This window comes from Chinchilla lanigera, unplaced genomic scaffold (genome assembly GCF_000276665.1).
Source record: "Chinchilla lanigera isolate Chin_1 unplaced genomic scaffold, ChiLan1.0 scaffold00045, whole genome shotgun sequence".
Lineage (NCBI taxonomy): Eukaryota > Metazoa > Chordata > Mammalia > Rodentia > Chinchillidae > Chinchilla > Chinchilla lanigera.
In genome coordinates, this window is record NW_004955446.1 from 9,325,633 (window position 1) to 9,346,576 (window position 20,944).

At 38.5% G+C, this 20,944-nt stretch overlaps 1 protein-coding gene across 3 annotated transcripts in view; it reads right to left on the reverse strand.

The window, feature by feature from the left end:
- Positions 1 to 9,665: 9,665 nt before the first annotated feature.
- The window catches only part of Rab3c (RAB3C, member RAS oncogene family), a 242,622-nt gene continuing 231,343 nt past the window's right edge, over positions 9,666 to 20,944 (reverse strand). For all 3 annotated transcript variants that reach the window (XM_013518392.1, XM_005392675.2, XM_013518391.1), the window contains one exon: positions 9,666 to 17,943. In XM_013518392.1, the coding sequence (XP_013373846.1) occupies positions 17,756 to 17,943 (188 nt within the window). In that variant the 3' untranslated portion in view covers positions 9,666 to 17,755. The remainder of the gene's footprint in view (positions 17,944 to 20,944) is intronic.

Consider the following 20,944-nt stretch of genomic DNA (forward strand, 5'->3'; position numbering starts at 1 on the left):
TATGGTTAATACAGTAACATCACTCTTTCTTGAATGGTTGTTGCTTGCTTTTCCAAAACCTAGTTCATGTACACGACTTTAATGCGCACACTGCCATCTTAAAAAGAGACCAATATTCCAGTACAGGTGAAATATTCCTTATTCAAAATGTTTGGGACCAGAAGTGTTTTCTATTTTTAAAAATCTTACCATCAACACAGGACAAAACAATGTATTTAGAAACACAGTAGCATATCTGGAATAGATATATCCTCTGCTAAACCCAGCAACCACAAGAGCAACTGTGTTTTAACCGTGAACCTTCTATGAGGTCAGACATGAAAGCTTCCACTATGCCTTCACGATGATAATCCAAAAGTTCCAGACATTGGAACTTTTCATATTTTTAGATTACAGGTTCTCTTAATTGTATTATGTAGTTTTTGCATTTCCAGCTTTGAATTACAACCGGTAAATAAAATGCACACATGAAAGTGTATAATTTGATAATTTTTTCATACATGTATACACATAATGTCTTTTACTGTCTATTATGACAAAAATAATGCTTTACAAAACAAGTATTGTTATTTTACATTTTCTGTGGACCAGGAACTTGACAGTGGTTTAGCTGTTTTGCTCAGGTTCAGGACAGGCGGGATGTCAGAGGTGCTGCAGAACCTGGAAGGTTTGAATGAGGCTGGGGAATCTGTCTCCAGACACTGCACCTCATAGCTGACCCTAAGAGGATTCTGGTTTCTCCCCAGTGTTGACAGGAATCCATTGGTTGTTTAAGGGTCGTCACTTAGAGAGTAGCTAACCTACCCCAGAGAGAGTGATCCAGGAGAGAACAAACAAAAGAAAACAGAAGCACTTTTTATGGCCTCACCTCCAAAACCTATCACTGGTTTCTCTGCATTGTATATGATAGGAGCAACTCAGCATGTTTAGACTGCAATGAAGGGAAGTAGAATTCATCTTAACTTCTTAAAAGAGAGAACATTAAAAAACCTTAAGAGCATATTTAAAAATCATTTCTCTCATGAGGTTAGTGATATAGGCATAATAATAAATGTATCTTATATTAAGTTCTAAACCAAACTAAATGTCACTGCCTCTAATATTTTAATTTTGGAGGAGTCATTGAATCAGGCAAAATATTTTTCCAAATACCACTGTGACCTTGCATTTATGTAGAGCGTTTCAGCCTGAATTATTTCTAAATAAATTATTATTTTCAGCCTGAATTATTTAAAAACATATCGATGCATTTTCAAGGAGCTGTGTCATTAGAAATGTGAGCACATCTCTTTGTCTGTAGCCAGCCAACACCAAGAAATTTCTGGCTGGTAATATCAAAATGCCTTCTTTTGCAAAGAAATAAAAGACTATAGCAGAGGACAAATAAAAGCATGCACCTAGGTTATATTTCCTTCTGTCAGGATTTAGGCTTTCTTATTGCTTCACTTGAAAACTTGGACTTTGTAAAGAAAGATGTTTTTCTGATAAATACTGAAAATGTGCTCTGATCCTGGCATGTGTGCCCAGCATCTCTCCAGCAAGCCAACTGAGAGGGAGTACATTTCCCAGCTCCTGAGTTTCCCAGAAGGTAAGGTGTTTTTTCCACCCTTGCTGTTCTCAAAAGCAGCATCACCACTCACACCCACTGTGGGTTGTGCACTCCTTGGGTGCTGGCGCTGCACGCTTGCTGTGCACGTCCATTCAGTTATTACACGAGGCTCAGGAGGGATATTTGTGGGTTTTTTTTTTTTGCTGAGAAACTTGGTGAATTTTTTTTGCTGGTTTTTTTTTTTTTGTTTTTCTTCCCGTACCAGGAATTGAACTCATGACCTTGCACTTGCCAGGGAGGCGCTGTGCCACTGAGCTAAATCCCCACCCTGAAACTTGGTGAAATTAAAAAAAAGTCCCTTGGCTTTTCATTCACTGTACATACATTTTTTTGCATACCAATGTATCAAGCACAGCTGTAGATGCTGATTCTGCAGGGAAAAAACCCCACCAAGTTTCCTGCTTTCAGAATGAGGTAAGAGAGGGGAGGCTGAACTGCAGCCTTTTCAGAGGCTACATTCCTAATCACTGTGTCTGTGGTTCTCAGCCTTTTATGGGAATACATATACCCTGAGGAGCTTATATGTAAGGTGCATTGATTCCCTGAAGATCTCAACCGAAGAGGCACAATAACCTGCAAGTTAACCAGCCAGCAGAGGTAGTTCTAAAACAAATGATCTGCGGTCACACTGAGAATCCCGCTCCACATTCCCTACTGCAACCACCAGGCAGAAAGGGGGACACACTTTTTCTCATTGTGCCCGACCATGTTGCAGCCTCAGCTTTACTCTCCCCTGAGATATATATATATATATATGTATAAAAGCTTCTTGGAACTGAGGGTGTGTGTGTCCCAAGTTCATATTAATGTAGGCTTCTTTTACCCCAATTCTATCTTCCTCTATTTTGAAAATGTGGCACCCTAAGCAGACTACAAGGACTATTCCCACTGTGATAGAAATAGAAATACTTCTTATTCTTTATGTAAGTATATCTAGTTTCTATATTGTGTTTTTTTGGGGGGGAATACTGGGAATCGAACTCAGGACCTTGTGCTTGCCAATAGACATTTTTTCTATTGTTTACAATAACAGATTTTAGGAACTTCTAGTTGCAGCTTTCTTTATATAAATGATAAAATCCAAAGTTTTAGAGAAAATAAGAGAGATACTGTGTGCATTATGTTTCTACCATCATATAATGAGTTATCCCAGAATTTAGCAACTTAAAACATCATGCTTCACCTTACAGTTCTATAGGTCAGGAATGCAGGAGTGACTTACCTGGGCATGTGTGCTGGACCTCTGCTAAGATCTGGAGCTCTGCTAAGGCTGCAATAAAGATCTTAGCTGGATTTGCAGGCACTTAAAGGCTCAAGTCAGGGTAGATTTGCCTCATTCAGCTGTTACCCGGCCTACAAGATGTACCTGAACCTCCGGACTTCTCTATGTGTCTGCCTTAACACCTAGCAATGGACTTCTGAAGAATGGTGAAGAATGAGCAATCAAGAAAGAGTAAGAGAGTGTCCAAGATGGAAGCTGGGCTTTTTATAACTTAATTCTGCAAGTGGGATCTCATGACCTTTGTGCATTATATTTGCTAAATCCACTCCACACTTGATGGGAGGGAATTACATAAAGGTGAATGGTATGCATAATACTGGTGCTGAAAAGATTCAGGCCATAATCCTGGAACTTGTGGCTATCTACATTATGCATCAAATGGGACATGGCAGATGCAATAAAGATTATAGGCCTCAAAATATCATGATTATTCTGGATTATTGAGGCAAATTCAGGGCATTCATATAAATCCTTCAAAGCAGAAAAGGAAGTCAGAAGAGGAAAGCAGGAGGGTTATATTTGAAGTGTAAGTCAGAGATTCCAAGGGTGAAAGGTATTCAGTGTGCTACTGCAGGCTGTGAGATGCAAGACCCACATGCAGTGACCAGAGAGAGGCCTCTAGATTTCACCAACACCAGGACAAGATGCATAGACAAGCTCTAGGTGCAAAGGCTGGATGATAGCCAAATGGGAACAAGGAGCATCAGTCCTACAACCACAAGGAGCAGATTTTGGACAACAAACTGAATGAGTTTGGGATTAGATTTATTCTCAAAGCCCGCAGTTAGGAATCCAACCTTGCCAATGTGTGGATTTTAGCCTGGTAAATAAGTAGGATTTCCAAGCTGGGCATAGTGGCACATACCTGTAATTGCAGCACTCAGGAGGCTGAGACAGGAGGATCGTCTTGAATTTGAGGCCAACCTGGGCTATGTAGTGAGTTCAAGGACAGCCTGAACTGTGTAGTGATATTCTGCCTCAAAAAAGCCAAAAAAAAAAGGACTTCTAACCTACAGAACTTTGAGATAATAAATGAATGTTTTTTTAAAAGGTGCTATTTTTATTGTAATTTGTTATGGGAACAATGTAAAACCAGCATACACACAAATACCTGGTGTCTTAAATTAAGCAGTTATAATAAAATACAACCAATTAGGAGGGGAGTCATTTAGCAATTTTATATGGTGGAGAATCTAAAATACTGCCTCACCTTCCAAAAGACCATTCAACTATTAAGTAATCAGTGGGCTAAACTATTGATGAGGTCAGTGCCCTCTCAATCCACTCACCTCTCCAGGAGTCTCTCAACAGTCAAGCTGATGCTCAAGCTTAACCTTCACATGTGTCAACCTAATGTAAATCAGGTAGTTGCTATTTTGGATTTGATTGCTCTAGGTTGAAAGGAATAGGGAACAAGTAGAAAGGCACCTGAAATTGCCCTTGAAAAGATGAACAAATTTTGATGACAAAGAAAGCCCTAAATTATCCTCTGTTTGGGAAAACTGTGTTGAATTGTGCTTTCTTATTTTGTTGCTTTTATTGCTTCACAAAATTGAACCACATTAATAGCTGAGAAACTTTACAAAAATAGACTCAGGCCTCCTCAGGAGAGATTCTGATTTAATTATCAAAGTGGAGATAGAGAATGGTATTTAAAAGTCAAGAATGGGGTGTTTTCCTGCAGGGTTGGTTTAAGTTGGGTCATTCTTATCCTGACAGAGATCAAGAAGAGCACTGGCCAACCTCTCTCTCCGATAGAGCTTCAAGATGATGAAGTACTCAACTGCTGCACCTGGTACATGGCGGCTTTCAAATTTTTCTCCTCATTGAATGAGTAGATGAATACAATAATACACACTGAACCTGGGAGAAAATACTGGGGGTACCATAAAGAAATGTATTTGGTCTTAGTGATCTGATCATGAAGTAGATTTAGGATGGTATTAATAGTGAACAAATGAATATTTTAAATCTGAAGGTGAGTTCCTTCAATCTACCATCACTTTATTCATGAGCTTGACCTGGAACTTAGATAGAAATGATGATTAATAAATCCCAATGTGTTATTATACTTTTAAAATATCACACTACCCTTGGAAGAATCTCTTGTCTTTTCTTTCATCACTACTAGAAAAACCTTGTAGACTTTACTGTTGAAAAACAGACAGGTATGTAAGAGAAATGCAGAAATGCTTTTTATAGAGAGTTATAGCAACTTTAGGAGGTTGTTAAGGAATGTGGTATAGGAAATACATAACTGTACTTTAAAGTAGATGTATTTTAAACTAGCAAGTGAGGAGATGTGTTCTGAATGTCTTCTTCAGGTCCCTCTCAGTTTGTGATAATATATAGAAAAAAATCTTGTGAGTATTTTTTATCAAAGCTCTGTGTGGAGCTCTAAGATTGGAATTCACACCATCTGAAAATTTACTGTAATTTTTAAATTCATTCCCCTATCTGTTTTAAACCTGTTTTTGACTTCTTGCTTAGCATCTTAAATTTCAATCACTATGACATATCCTCTCCCTTCCCTACCTCCTATTGCAAAACAGGACATCTTCAGCTCTAGGGTCAGCAGATGGCCTTTTATGAATGTCATTTATTTTCTTGTGATGATTGGTTAGGTCAAAATTTACGTCATAAACACCAAAGTTCTTCTTAAAATATCTTCTAAATGTTGCTTTGCTCACTCTTAGGTGATCCCAGTCCTGTGACTTTTCTTTTCTATACACACCGGCAAGGGCAAAAAGACACTGAAGGATATGCTAATTTATGTTTGCTCTGAAGTGATCTTGGTCACAGCTTCAAACATGACATAACCCAATGGCAAAAAGTATAATGGAGCAGCTGTTGACTTTTCAGAAACATGAAATTGCCTTTCCTCCTCCTGTAAATAGCTTTGCGATTTGGCAAGCAATTTATAACCTTTGCGCCATTGGGCTTGTTACCCCCTTAACTGACCGACTACTTTCTGGTTGTTACTGCATTAGCTATGCATCCATCACTGTTGAAATAAGGTAGTCCTTGCTATGGCTTGCAGCTAGTTCCTCCCGAAAGACTCACGTGCTCATAAGTGAGGGTTTTGGAGGTGGCTGTATAGAGGATGTGTGAATATGGATTAAAAGTAGGTGATAATTAAATCAGCCCACTGACTGGTTTAGTATACTTCTGAGTGTGGATAATAGGAAGCCCCACCCTGAATGTAGGGTGGCACAAATCAATAAACTTGTAGCCTGGATGGCATAGAAAGGGGATAGGAAGCTCACCGGTACCGCGTCTTTCCTACTCTGCCATGGACTGTTTCTCCTCTGCAGGACCCCTCTGCTATGCTGCCCTACCTTGGGGCCAGCTGACTGTGGACTAAAATCTGTACACATTGTGAACCGCAATAAACTTTTCCTCCTTTGACTTGTGCATGTCAAGTATTTTGTGTCGGCAATGAAAAAGTAACAGAGACAGCAATTCCTTGGTTAGTTGGTAAATAAAGGAGAAAAATAAGTATTTCAACTTCTGTTAGAATATAAACCTCACAAAGGATAGATGTTGATTTTACCACTAGTAGTTGCTGGAATCTTAGTGTCCAACAGGTCAATAAAAATATTTGGAGAGGACAAAAATCAGTGAGGTTGAGATAGTCACATAGAGATTATTGCAAGCAGCATAGGGAGGGAGAAAAGGAGATAGGAACAGGAATAGAAATGAGACGATGACACTTGGATTTTTGATTGTCTCTCTAAGCTCTACTTTTACTGGCTTTTTCTTTAACATATAATGATGTACATGGAAATAAGAGTTTTTAAACTACTCACATTCAATAATCCTTTCTTACTTTTCTTCTAAAGCACCTGAAAGAAAGTGACAGTCAGCTTTCTGTGGCTCTGATAAAATACTTGAGAAAAAAATCAAAGTAAAAGGAGGAAACATTTATTCTGGCTCACACTTTCCAGAGTTTCAGAACATGCTTTCTTGGCCTAGTTGGTTTTAGCCTGTGGTGGCAGTTGCTCACCTCTTGGCGGTTGGGAAGCAAAGACAGAAAAGTGGCCAGGTCCCTATATCCCTTTCAAGGGCATGGAGCCCAGTGACCTAGCTTCTTTCCACTAGGCTTTACCTTCCGATGTTTCCATTACCTCCCTTCCAATAGTGCCATTGCCCGGGGACCACACCATCCACACATGAGTTTCAGAGGAACATATAGCATTTTATCTTTACCATTCCCACGTACTTCACCACATTCTAAAACTGCTCCTTGAAGTTCATTGAAAATTTTGAGTGCTGTCTATATTAAAATGTAGATCCTGTTTCAAAATTTACACCTCTTTTGGCTTCTTCTGTCTCACTGCTTTTCAATTCTCTGTCTATCTCTTTGGCCATTTGTCTTAGTCTGTTTTCTGTTCCTAATAGCACAATCCCACAGTTCAGAAAAGTTATAAAGAAAAAAGGTTTAATTTGGCCCAAGGTCAATGGGCTGCATTTAGTGCTGGCCTTTCTGCTGGCCAGGTCCTAAGAGGCTACGGAGCCTCACATGGCAAAAGGCAGGGGGTGTGCACATCTCTCTGATTTTTCTTTTTATAAATCTACCCATATTCAATCCTGGGGACTCCACTCTGATTAATTTATTGAATCCTAACTGCACCCCAAAGGTCTTACCTCAAAATACCATAGCTGGATTAATTTTCCATCCTTTTATACAACACAATGAGAATCCAACTCCACCATGAGCTTCAAAGAGGACAAACTTTACTCAAACTACAACTCTATTCCCATATTAAGTCTCCTTGGTGAGCTTGCCTTCCTCAGGTACCTATGAATGGAGTGAATACTGGTTCCTAGTCTGCTGCTCTCTCACTGGGAATCCTCTCCTGCACACCTTTTTTGGCACTCCCAGAATTCTGGTTATCATCATAAACACAGTAGCTTGTGTTTAACATTCACACTGATGTTAATCAAACTGTATTGTAATTGCCTCTTTGACAGGATATTGTTTTGAAATATTAATTATAATTTTCCTTCAGCCCATGCCTGTCACGTTTTTTATTCATTCTGCTTTCCTTTCATGTAGTGAGCAGGTTTGCTTTTGGAGAGGAAATGCTTTTGAATTGATAATATGAATTTTAACCAAAATTTCTTAGAATATAGAATTAATGACAGGAAACCCTAGGCCAGAAGGAGTTAATAGATTTACAGTAGATTAGGAAGAAACAATAATGAGCCCATCTCCACCGAAGATTGTTTTGGACCACATGTGTAGTGGGTGAGAAATCAGTGGAGAAATAATGAAACAGAAGAGTGTCCCTGAGAAGTTTGTAGAGACCAGAGCCTGAATGTGGTCTTTTATTTAAAAGGGATCATTTTCAAGTCCAATTAGAAACCAAGGAGAAGATGAATTAGCATCTTCTGAAGGTCGTGGATATATTAGTTCAGGTCTCTTGTCTCAATGCTATTGAGAAAGAAGTAGCTAAGTAGTAGCTTTATTTTTAAAAATTAATTTACAGCCAGGAGGATATTTCTGAAGAGTGACAGTAGAGGTGTATTCTTGCTAAAATTTGCTGGATGTAGTTTAGTCATAGGAACTTCAGAATGACCAGGAAATAGATGTAGTCTTTCTGGGTTTCTGCCACTGATGAGACCTTTATCAGTTTTTATTCGTGTATCTGAATGTAAGCAAGAGTCTAAAAATATAGACTTTATAACATTTCAAAGAAGATCTTTATGTGAGCTCTGTTGAAATAAATTTCTAATGCTTATTTCAATTATTTATTAAATACATTATTGGGGCATAAGTTTGTAAAGTGTGGTGATGTATTAACTTACCTGTTACCCTCCATCACAGTTCACTAAAGGTCAGGAATTTGCTGTATGTGTTTCCATGTGTACCAAGAAATGAACAATACAGAAGCCACTTGAAAACATGTGCTGAGAATGTAACTGGAAGTTCCTTAATTTATTATTATTTTTCCTTAGTTTTGCTTTCTTCCATGCTACTGGCTTTGGCCATATTCGTAAAGGGCCATTCTGTCACCGAGTTTAGTGCAGGATGCTAATTTGACCCTGTGCATCATTCTGAGACCATTTCACTGAGTTTACTCTCAGCACAGACTTCTGGAAATGGTCCTGTGAGGTATATTTGGAAGAAACTCTATGGAATTAGAGGCATTGACACATGTAGGATGCTAAGGAATCTCCGAATTATTCATGGATGTGCCGTGATGGGACTAGATTGCTAGTTGGGTACTTCACTCTTTCCTGAGACCCTGGTCAAAGTGCAAAGCACCGCAATCATCACCGCACCGAGCACCACGCATTAAGTGATGTCCACATCACTCACACAGTCGACCCACGTGTTTTCCCTGTTGACTGCTCCTTTCCTAGACTGTGGCAGTGAGTTGTTAACATGATCACTGACCACAGGCTTCTGATACAGGAACAGATGGCCTTCAGGTAGCAGAGATGACTTTTTAAAACCTGAGCAACTCTTGACCTATATCCTAGGCCTCTGTCGTTCTAAAACACTGTCAGTCAGGTCAGATAAAATGCTCACTTTCTTAAAATGTAATAAATATTGTAAGTTAGTCCTATGCTTAAGTATAAATTCATATGTTGGATACTTATAGCTCTAGCTAAAAATGTATTCATTCTGCCTCCAGTTCATATTAGTGTTGCCCCTGGGATTGGTTGGTGAAAGGGGAGATTACAGGAAATGAAAACAGATGTTGGAAGATCAAAAGTGAACAGACAGTGGGAGGGTATTTTTCAAAAATTCACCAGTCTAAGAAATTCAGGAATATAGTCTCTTAGATATTTATTGTAATCTTCAAAAAATAATACAAGGTAAACTCAAAGAACAAAACCCACTTTCCATACAGAATTCACATATAAACTTAATATCTAATAGAGCACATACCATTTTTACACAATTAATTTCAATAAAGATAAAACTTCACAATGTGAATACATTTTATAGCTTTAAACCCAGACAAGAGCTCCTGTGGACACATTAAGAGTCACAATATTCGCTATGCAGCAGTAGTTTTCAACTAAACATCACAATCACTATATGAAAGCATTAAGCTGTTTTCAATATTTTCTCAAGAAGAGATCCACAGCGCAGTCACTGAGAAGGAGCCCAAAGTGCCCGGTCACAAGGGGGATCTTTATCACGTGTTTCCTAATTCCCTTCTTAGGAAACATGGAGCTTCAGAAAAATCTCTGGGTACACATCTGCATGGGTGACATTAGGTTAAATAATGTCTCAAGGTTTGGTACACTGGCAAATGTCTACATTAATTGCTCTAATGTGGCTTAAAAGCAATTGGGTTTCAGGGTTCATTGTGAGGCAGCTCTGCACAGAGGAGCGTGATGAAATAGCAGCTTGTCTTCCAAATGGAAACCAAAATGCAGGGAGCTAAGCTGGGGCAATTAGAGGTTTTTCAGAGGGTCACTCTGGTTGTTTTGAGAAAACAGTGATCTATAGCTGCCAAATCTCCTTCCATTCACAGGGAATGTACTGTGGTCTCTCCCACTTATCGGCCTGGCACCGTCTTCTCACTATCTAATTCTTTCTGGGATTATATGTGACCTCATCAGTGGAGCTGCTCCTCACTCTTCCAGTTCCTAGAGGTTCCCAGCTCTGTGCTCCTGTATTCTGACATAACCTAGCATTTAAATTACACCTTGCATTTCTTTCCTTACTCCCATTAGAGACAGGAGCTATGCCTCTTCCACATTTGATTCCCATAGTAACGAGTACACAGCATTCAATAATGATGTGACAGCAAACAAAACATTTAACCACACTTTTAAATAATCATCCTAATGTTGGCTACTTGCTTACATTTTTCTTTCCTTTAAAAAAATTTGGCACAAAGTTGTCACTAATCTCTGTCTTCCTCATCTTCCCTTGACCTCTTCAGTAGGTTTAGAGAGCTGAGTACAACTTTCAGTCACAGTTCAGTGTGGGCCATACACTGGCCACACGGCCCAAAGCCATTTCGTAGGGTTGGCACATCCTCACACGTCAATTTCCAGTCAAGGGCCATAGAGAGAACCGAAGGCAGTGTCACATGTACAGACTTCCACAGCTCTCAGAACGAGCTGCACTTCAACGTTATAAATGAATACGCTGCAACTTGTTTTTCTTCCTAGGTGTATCACAGCTTACCCTGATAACTAAAGGAAAAGAAAAAACCCAACAACAGAATAACATGTTTGAATGTGGCTTTACTCTAAAAGTTGAAATGGCAAGTAAGAATTTAAATTGTTGACCTACATTAACCTTCATACGCATAATTATGTAGTTTTTAGCAATCCAGAAATTAGGTGTTCATTTTTGCATCTCAGAGAAGTTTTGGGCCAACAATTGTGTGTTTAACCAAAGGGGTTCAGGAATGTATAGATAAGGCTATGATAACATGCCAAAGTGAATTAAGGACGCTGAGTTTTCTTCCATTATCACCAGTGTGGACAACTGAGAATCAAAAGTGAATATATAACATCAGTATAATCTAAAAAGACATTGATATGTTAAGATTCCCATTGTTGACTGTTAAATCTGCAAACAAAGCCCAAGGTTGAGTAACAATAAAATGTACATACAAATACAAGAATGGAAATTCTTAGTAGACAGAACATGTGATTGATGTTTTTGAGAAGAAAAAAAGTGACTTCCTTATATGCATATTTTTTCTTAGGTATATAAATTAGTTGCTAAGTACACTCATAATAAGCTTAAGGAGAATTATGAATTATAGAAGGGAAGGCTCTTATAAAATAAGCTCACAGTCATTCTTCTGGAAAATAAAACTCACAATTTCAATATGTAAAATTGACACATAGTTGCAGATACTAAACATTTGGTATTCTAAGAAAAAATTACTTTAAATTAGGCACAGAGGAATTTCACATGACACCAATAAGATATTTACTGTATAAATTGCACCACTAGACAAATACGGCTACAAGAATTCATTTGAATAAGCACACAGCCATCGAAGTATGTCACACGTTCATTATAATTCACTCTTTCACACTAGTTTATATACACTGAGTAAGTCATTAAATATTGCACTTATTGGCCCATGAACCCTCAATTCTGAGGTTTTGAAAAATAGAAAAAAAGTCTATTTTTAGAACATATTTCATGCAACATTTAAGACATTTCAGTTCTACAAACACCATTAAATAGTTGTACATTTGGACAGTCCAACTGTATCACGTCACATCTGACATTAACAATATATTAACAGGAATTACAGGACAGTTCTCATTCAGCACACCTCCTAGGGATGATGAGATTATGTGTGGGAAGTCATCACAGTGACACAGCAGACATCCCCAGACTTCACTTTGACAAAGACTATGGAACCAACAGTCAGATGTAGGTCATGCTTATGTCCCTGAAAAGCCAGTTTTCTATCTGTCTCATACACCACCTGCATCTGTAAGAACAGCATTCACGAAACTAAGCAATCCTTAGCTCCAAACAACATGGTATGGAAATATTTTATTAAGTGACAAAGCCACAGCCAACTCTCAGTTGTCCACAGTGAAGGGAGATATGAACACAGGTAAATGAAATACATTGGTAACTCCCAAAGGCAACAATAGTTGCTGAAAGGAGATAAACGGTGAAACTTGAGTCTCAATTCCTTTTCTTGGTTTTGTTGTTCCATGAGGATAGTGCTTTAAAAATGAAATGATTTAAAAAAAAATCAGGAAATAGGACAGAAAGACACAAAGAGAAAGTTCAGTTTGTCCACTAGCCAGGTGATCTGATCTTAACACTCAAGCTCTGTGTGAGGCTTTGAAACCATTCATTTCTACTGTCTAGAGTGCTTGCAGAATGTATTTTCTCTCCACCCTCTCTGTTTAATGGGGATCCATACAGGCATAGACCTGGACTAATAGAATCAGTGTGAAGAATCTATTTCACAGTCCTTTTAAAACAAGATGTGAGTTTCAGTTGGCACGTAGCAAATGCTCCCTTTTCCTTAGCATGGAGAAAGCACCATAGATGGAATTTTCCCTTTACTAAGAAAGGTATCATTGGTTGTAAGTGTGTGTTGGGAATTGTAGCACTGTGTGGCCCAAGAGCAAATATTTCCATCGACCAAAGGGAACCATGATTTAACTAGTGTGTTGAGCATTTCTAGGCAGGTTTTAAAAATGCATTTATTTATGAAATACCCATAGCAATAGTTAAATACATTTTCGGTAAATCTCATCAATCTGTTTGTGCCCCCTTAGGGGATACTGTATTTCTAGAATCTATGGCCTTTTAGGGGTAAAGACATTTTTGTGGGGGTGGTTTGGTCATTAACATGATCTTCTATTCAATTTGTTCCAGTGAATTCAGGGATAAAATAGGCTGATGTCTGCAACTAACTTTGGTCAAAAATTCATGTAAAATAGAAAGCAATCCAAAATACTGGCCCTAATATTAAAAGGTTTAGTACATCAGCAAGATGTCAACATTTTATTGGCAAACTATTAAAGGGCAGGTAGCGTTCACAAACAGGAAGAGGTGAGTGGAGCTAGAGAGGCTGCATTTAACAAAGTGGTTAGCAAGGCCATGTGAGCATGGCTTCTCAATACACACCCAAGAACAGAGTGACAGGGACCCTCATGCAATCTGTCATTTAGAGAGAAAGGGTTCATCAGACAGACTGGCTAGCTCCCACATATGCTGCACCAAAAACATCTGATTGAGCATTCTGACCATGCCATGAACATTATCAACAGACTAATTTGTTGGTCTAAAATAGTGTTGGCCATGATGTTAGGATTGATGCCACAGTTTTTCACATGCAGCTGCTACCTCGTCTTGGTAGAGTTTGGATACATTTTTAATACAGGTCCACAAATACTACACAGTTAACTAAAAGATTGTAGGACAACCTCAGCCATGCACTCAGATACATATGGATAAAACACATCACAGTGAACCATTGATTATGAATTAATGTTGCTTCATGGAAATTCAGTTAATAATAGAATGCATTTTGATATTTCAAAAGACCATTGTATACCTGAATGTCTATCAGCAAAGCTGTTACAATTGGAAGTTTAAATTGGCTCATAAACATGATTAATGTGCTAAATAAACAAAAGACCTATAATTGATCTGGGTAAGAATGAAGGGAAATATACATTTGTTTACTGAGTGCATTGTTATCGTCTATAATTTGAGTTGTAATTTTGTTGGATTTATATTTTACATTTATCATCACAATGCTACAGCTTTCCAAAAATGAAGGCATCACTACAGCCCTTTTTCCAAATAAAAATCTTAGCATTTTTTTACCAGGTAGCAAAAGATACTGAATTGAAAGTGACCCAAAGGGGGAACTATGTGAACCTCTTACTTCTTAAAGTCATTAGAAGTTCATGATGGCAGTAGAAGCTGCTTAGTGGGGATAACAACAATGAACTGATTCATTGTTTTGAAGTAATTCTTCTGAGCCCATGGATGTGAAGCCAGTGGTTAACCTATCATCTTAGGGCTTAACAACACCTCATGCACCTTCTGTGCCCATTCATATTCCCAAAGTTTGCAATGCTGATTCACTCCACAGACGACTAATTCAATGAAACAATTTTTCATCCAATTTCTCACTTGCATTAGGAAAGGGAAGGGATGTACTAACACCAAAGTTCTTGGAAGCATCTCCATGAAGTAGTCAGGGTTTATTCATAAACCTATTTTGAGAAGTGGGGGTGGCCAGGTGATGTGTAGCAGGGGAAGAGAAAAATCATTCTTGAATTTCTAATTTAACTACATCAAAGAGAACAAGAGATGATGTCCAGGATTTACAAACTAACACATATTTTTAAAATGTGTCTTGTTCCTTTAAATAAAAATTTAGTTAGGTCATTGGTGAAAAGATGACCTGTAGACATTTAGGTTGTCGGCAAGTGGAGGGGTAGTGTGTATGTGTGTACATATGTCTAGTGGCCAAAAGGCTGGAAAACCTTGGGCAAAGTGCTACAATTTGTAAATAATTCAACTCAATGCCAATAGAAGCTCACTTAACGAACCCTAGGCTGTTTTCTCTATTTGCCAAATTTTTACTTTAAAGGCAAGATATCTGGATGCAATTATGAGTAAAGAGCATTCTTTCTCTGTCAGGAATAGAGGTGCTCTGTTTTTGAACTCTCTGATAACTGTTTCTGGAAACTTCATTGAGTTACTTGGAATGAAATTCACAGCAGAATGGGTGCTTCAGAACTGAGAATCAATTAGGAAGGCTCTACTCCCATGGGGTTTGAAAAGGACAAAGTATTGGGTGTTCCTTTGCAGTAATGAGTAGGCCATTATTGTAGCACTCTTTCTGACCGGCACACAGAGAGGTCCAACTTTAGGACATTTGACAGTACAAGTGGGCACTTAATTCTGCTCTCCTGGTCCAAAGGTCAATTAATTCTAATAGCAATCAGTTCTTTGGGGAAAGAGTTTTCAAAGTTGGCTGTTTCCCTTTTTCACCCTTTCTCATTTTGTTTTCCACAGTAAAACAATATACATATTAAGGTTCATCTGAAATATCCGATCTAGGGCTTTTCCATGTGAGTTATGTATGGGACAGGGGCTATGAGGAAGAAAGAGAAGGATTTCCCACTTTTACTACCTCACAGTAGATGGGAAAAGTAAACTTAACAGCTTATTTCACTTAATATGGCCATGTTCTGGCTCAAGTTATAAAAGCACGATAATGTCATGCTAACAGACTACCACGGCAGGTCAATCTCTTCTTTATGCCCCCTGCTTATTTTTTCTCTTCATTTTAATTTCTGCATTTGTGAAGCTGGCTGCCCTATTAAAATCTAATAAAACATTAAATATTTTTTTCTCTATAAGTTAAGCTTGCCTTGCAGGGAGCCAAAGTAGAAATTTATGGTCAATTAGTGAATCTGAAACTAAGAAGATGAGAAATAACATGGATATGCTTAAAACACTCCAAGTGCTCTTCACCATAATTTTCATCTTTTATGTTATTAATAGTGTGTGGGGGCTATTTCCCTGACTTATGGAAGTATTTCTCCAGAGATATATTTATATTTATTTTTCTATCAAAACTTTTGCATAATAACCTTGCAACCTATATTTTTACGAAAATCTTTCCTATTTTTGAAAAGAAAGGGAAACATTTAATATAATGACCAAGAAAAAAAAGGAAGCCCACCTAATGGAACTGTCCTCATAAATTTGCTGAACATTACCTGCTGCCCTCCTAAAATCCTAGCTGTAAATAACGCTAGACATTGACGTAAATCCTGAGTTCCCCGCCGGTGCTCTACAAAGGTCGTGGAAATTGTTGTTTGCTTGCTATTTATACATGTCTTCAGGATATCTGGGATAAAAATATGGATGCTCAAAAATTTTTCTGGTTCTCTCAAACTGGTATTAATCCTAAATGCTTCTATCGCTCTCAGCTCTGAAGCTGTTTAATGTAAACATTTTTAGTGACATATAGGCGATATGCGTGATTGAAAAAATTTTGTATGAAAATCATCTTCAAATTGGGATCCAATGAAATATTACTCAAGTAGCTTCTTGTTGGGAGCCGCTGAAGCTGGAAAATAATTACACGTGCAGGATAAAGCCAGCCTAAAATCACGGGAGCTCCTCGGAGTAAACAAGCCCCTCCAAGTAAACAAGCCTTTGTAACTTGTTAACTGGTTGCTGGGCAGCGAGACAAAAATTAACCAACCTCTCCCGGGTATAAAACGCTTTACTGTTTGGGGGCAGTCCTTTTTCTCATACCCATCGCCGTTTCTCTCCGGGGTACAACGAGAGACCAACGAGGTTCTCTACAGCTTCTAAGTAGGTAGAAGAACATAGTTGAGGTTTAATCATGGGGCAGTGTTTGGGGAAGCAAATCAACATCCTACAGGAATAGGAGCCCTAACAAGCTTCAACCTAATGCCTGTTTCCAGAGCTGGTGGTTTCCAGAAAATGATGGTGGTGGTGGCGGCTGTGGTGGTGGCAGTGTGTGTTATGGGGATGGGGAGAATCATTAAAGAAATCTGGGAACACAGGCCTTGGAATTCCTCAGCCAGCATAACTGGCTTTCATTCAGTATACATCTGCTTGTTCAGTGCTCTAAAATATTCAGAAAGTTGGGGAGACTCATCGGAAAGTGCAGACCTGGGTAGGGTATTTGCTTATTTAACATATACACTAAAATTACTGTTTAAACCTACTTCCAGTCAGGTCAATGTTAATGACTTAAGGAAACTTGTAAGGGCCTTAAAAACAATATTTCAATTTCTTTAAAGTCAGTGGTTTCCTTGGTTGTCAATGAGTGGAAAATCGATACATTTCCTCATAGTGAACTATGACAGTGTCCCTAATCAAGAGCAAACACTCCCTTTGCTTTTCAGTTAAGAGGAAAGCAAAAGTCTCCTGATATACCCCACACACACATACACATAACAGCAATTCCTTCATCATCATCCTAACAAGTAAATAGCATAATTTGAATCTCTGACACACAAGTCAGTTGTCAATTATTCGTTGAGATCTCAGCAGTAGTGTAACTAAGAGAAAATTTGGAAAAAAGAAAAGAGCCTTTAAGACAAGTAAAAAACAAGTCACATGCAAGTACCAGATGTTTATAGATGGATAGTCCTTACGTATTTGAGATCACATATTTGCCACATATAAACAGAATCAATCTCCCAAGATTTGAATGCGTGTACGGGCCATTGACATCAAAGACTTCCTTCAAATAATTATTAGGCAGTATAAGTGAAGGCTAATAGACCATTTATAAATGCTGTTTCTTGGCAACCAGAGCCCTCTGGAGCTGCCCGTGTGTGTGTGTGTGTGTGTGTGTGTGTGTGTGTGTGTGTGTGTGTGTGTGTAGACATTAACAGCCGCAGTTGGGCTGTGGCGGAGGAGGCGTTTCTTTGAGTCTTGTGCTCTGCTTTGCGGCAGTGATGGCTGGGTCGCTCTCCAAACTCTCTGACATTTTGTCACAGATGATATCCACAAGGCGCTCAAATGTTTGCTTGACATTAATATTATCCTTGGCACTTGTTTCGAAAAACTCAAACCCTGGAGGAAACACACAGAAACACAGCTCGATCATTTCACATTTTTGAAATTAAGCGGGAATTGGATATGGTGTGAATGGTAACAAGGGGATGATGGCTCAGCCATGTGTACTTTGGCTGAGAGATCACGGTGGGCTTGAGATGCCGCTGGAGAAATGCTACCATCTTGCTACCCCTTGACCATGAACAAAATAGCTATGAAAGCAGAATCAGTGATACACATTTCATTTTTCCCTACTGATTCATTTGTGCTATCAACATAGCTGAACATATTTTAGAATATTCCTTTGCAAAATGTAGTAATAACAACATTGAGAATCCTTAACAGTGACCCTATCTTTGCTGTTGCTTCCTCCCACACCAGACCTCTCATGGAGCCACGTGCAATCATTTCTAAAACTGGCATTATTCAGCATTTGTTTCTTATCCCAGTTTCGCGTTCTACCAAAGTTGCTTTCATTTTTCATCCTCTTAAGGGTTAGAAGACATTATGTGCATATTCTCCTGAAAATAAGCCTGTCATGTTGTGCTATAACCCAGCTCCAGCATTTTCTGTGTGTAGCTAGCTGCCCCGGGGTGGTTCTGAAGGGGCTTCAGTAAATTTTCAGTATCTGGTAGGACACAAGGTGGCATTGAAGAGCCATAGGTGTTACTTAAAGCCTGCTTCAGTTTCCTTTAGGGTATTTTTGAAGGATGTCAGTGTAATAGACCTCTGGGCTTTTGTATATCACTGAGACAATCTACTCGGTGCTGATTTTTCCATAGCTTCAGCTATATACCAGCAGCACTGATTTTAAACCGATAACTTGGTTTATTTCAAATGGGCAGCCAAATTTGCAAGGGATGGTCTCGCAAGTCTGTTGTGTCCCTGTACCTGCGCAGAAGCAACCTCAGTCTGCTGCTGTACACAGCATCTTATCACTCTATTGTTTGCTTTCACATTCCACTGGCAGAGCTTGCCATCAGTTTCCATGACAACTTCCCCACCAGGCCAGCCAGAGATTGCTCTAGTCATGCAGGGGATGTTGATTTAGGATGTGTGGGGCTGAACACAGAAAGGCTTTCTAATTCATTCTGAATTTTACACCCTATAAATCTGTCTGGTTACATCTGGCCCTATCTCAGAGGACCAGATGGGTTGGAAATGATTAAATCAGGTGGTTTCATCTCAACTTTTGGGTCTAAAGGAGAAAGAATAGATTAATACTTTGCATCTATGCCATAATTGCTCACATAATCTAGAAATATTATATTTTCCTAAATAGTTTTGAAGTTAAGGCAGCAAAAATCAGCTCTCAAGAGTCAAAATTTTTAATTATTACACTATTTGATCAGATGACTAAATGTGAGTTAGAATTTTGGTAACTATTCTGTTGTTAAAAATCAAAGTGAGTAACTACCAGATTTCACTAAGGGAAACATCATTAGAGCCATGCACTAGAAAATAGATGTGGCTATTTTGAACTGTCTTTGCTTTATATATCTCTTTCATTTTGTATCTCTGGACAATGATTATGTAGTTCTCTTATAGCCTGCGTTATTTTATCTAGAGCTAAGGCAATCTGACATCCACAGAGCTCTGTTTGTACTATTTATAAGGCTCGAATGCTTGCTTTTCAACAATTGGAGCCAGGTTTGAAGGAGGGCAAGTTTGGATCTAAGTAGTGCAACTGCTGCTTAGATATCATAACTACTGTATTTGCACCTTTTGGGGGGATTTTCTTTGTACTAATGGGAAGATGCTTCATGTCACAAGACACTAGGAACCCACGGAAGAAGTCAAGAGCCCTAGATGAAACTGGGGAAAAATAACTTCAGAATTTGTTACCAAGGTATTATTATTTACAGGTTCATTTCTCTCATCTCTTTCCCCAACCTCATGTGTTAGCGTGTTCTGGAAGGCACTAAACTTGTAAGTTATCAGAAAAGACATAGCCATTGTTAAAAGGTGGTAATTTGCAGAAGCATTTATCAAATGTGACTCTTTTAATCTGGGGATCAGGTCACTATACTGGTGTACAACTTGAAGTCAGTAAAATGCCACTTGATTACAAACACCAGGATACGCTCTACTTCTGTACCTCAATCTGGAACTCAAATCCTCACAAGATGGTGTTCCAGGAAAAGAATACCATATTATAACAGCACCATTTTCCCAGAGTGGCTGGAAAGGAGACCCTAATATGGTAAGAAGGATAAATTATCAACCAAATTATAATGACTTACTAGCTAGACCTAAGCAAGTCACACTTCTAATCTACTTTTCTTATTTATGACATTTGCCTTACTTATCTTACAAGTTTATGATGAGGCTCAAGTAAGAAAATGTGGGTAAAAGTACCAAACAAATTGGCAAGTGCTACAGTAATAGTAACAAGAAGTCAGCATTTATTGAGAGCTTGTTATTGGAGCCATTCAAAGCACTTTGTACTTTCATAACTCATTGTATCCACGAGTAGGTGCTATTATTTTCTCCAATTTACTGATAATAAAATGAAAGCACAAAGGAGCTGTGTAATTTGTTCAACCATTCCTCGCTGGGCTAGTAAGTGGCAGAGCCAAAATGCGAATGACTAACCTATAGACTTTTCTGCTTCTCCATTTCCCCGGCAGAAGGGAGCTACTGTTTTGTCCTAGATAACTTGTAGGTTCTATATTATAAGTAATCACAGCATATACCATAAGCTTTTATCAGGTTAACTAATTGGAAGTGATGGCCAAGATTTAACACTGTCAGTAAACCTACTGAAAGCATCTTTTTCATGATTCCAAAGAGTCTGTGAGATTTGGGGCTGCTTAAAATTCATCAAGATGGCCATGATGACAGCTGTACCTCTATGGAGAATCACAGATTTATAGACATAAAAGGTTCTAAGTGTTCCACTGGTTGTCATTGAGGCTGGTCCAAGTTTTCATAAAATGAGATATTCAAGGACAAAATCACAATCATTAGTATTTTATCATTTAGTTGTTTAGATTTAGGAAAAATGAAAGCTTACTGT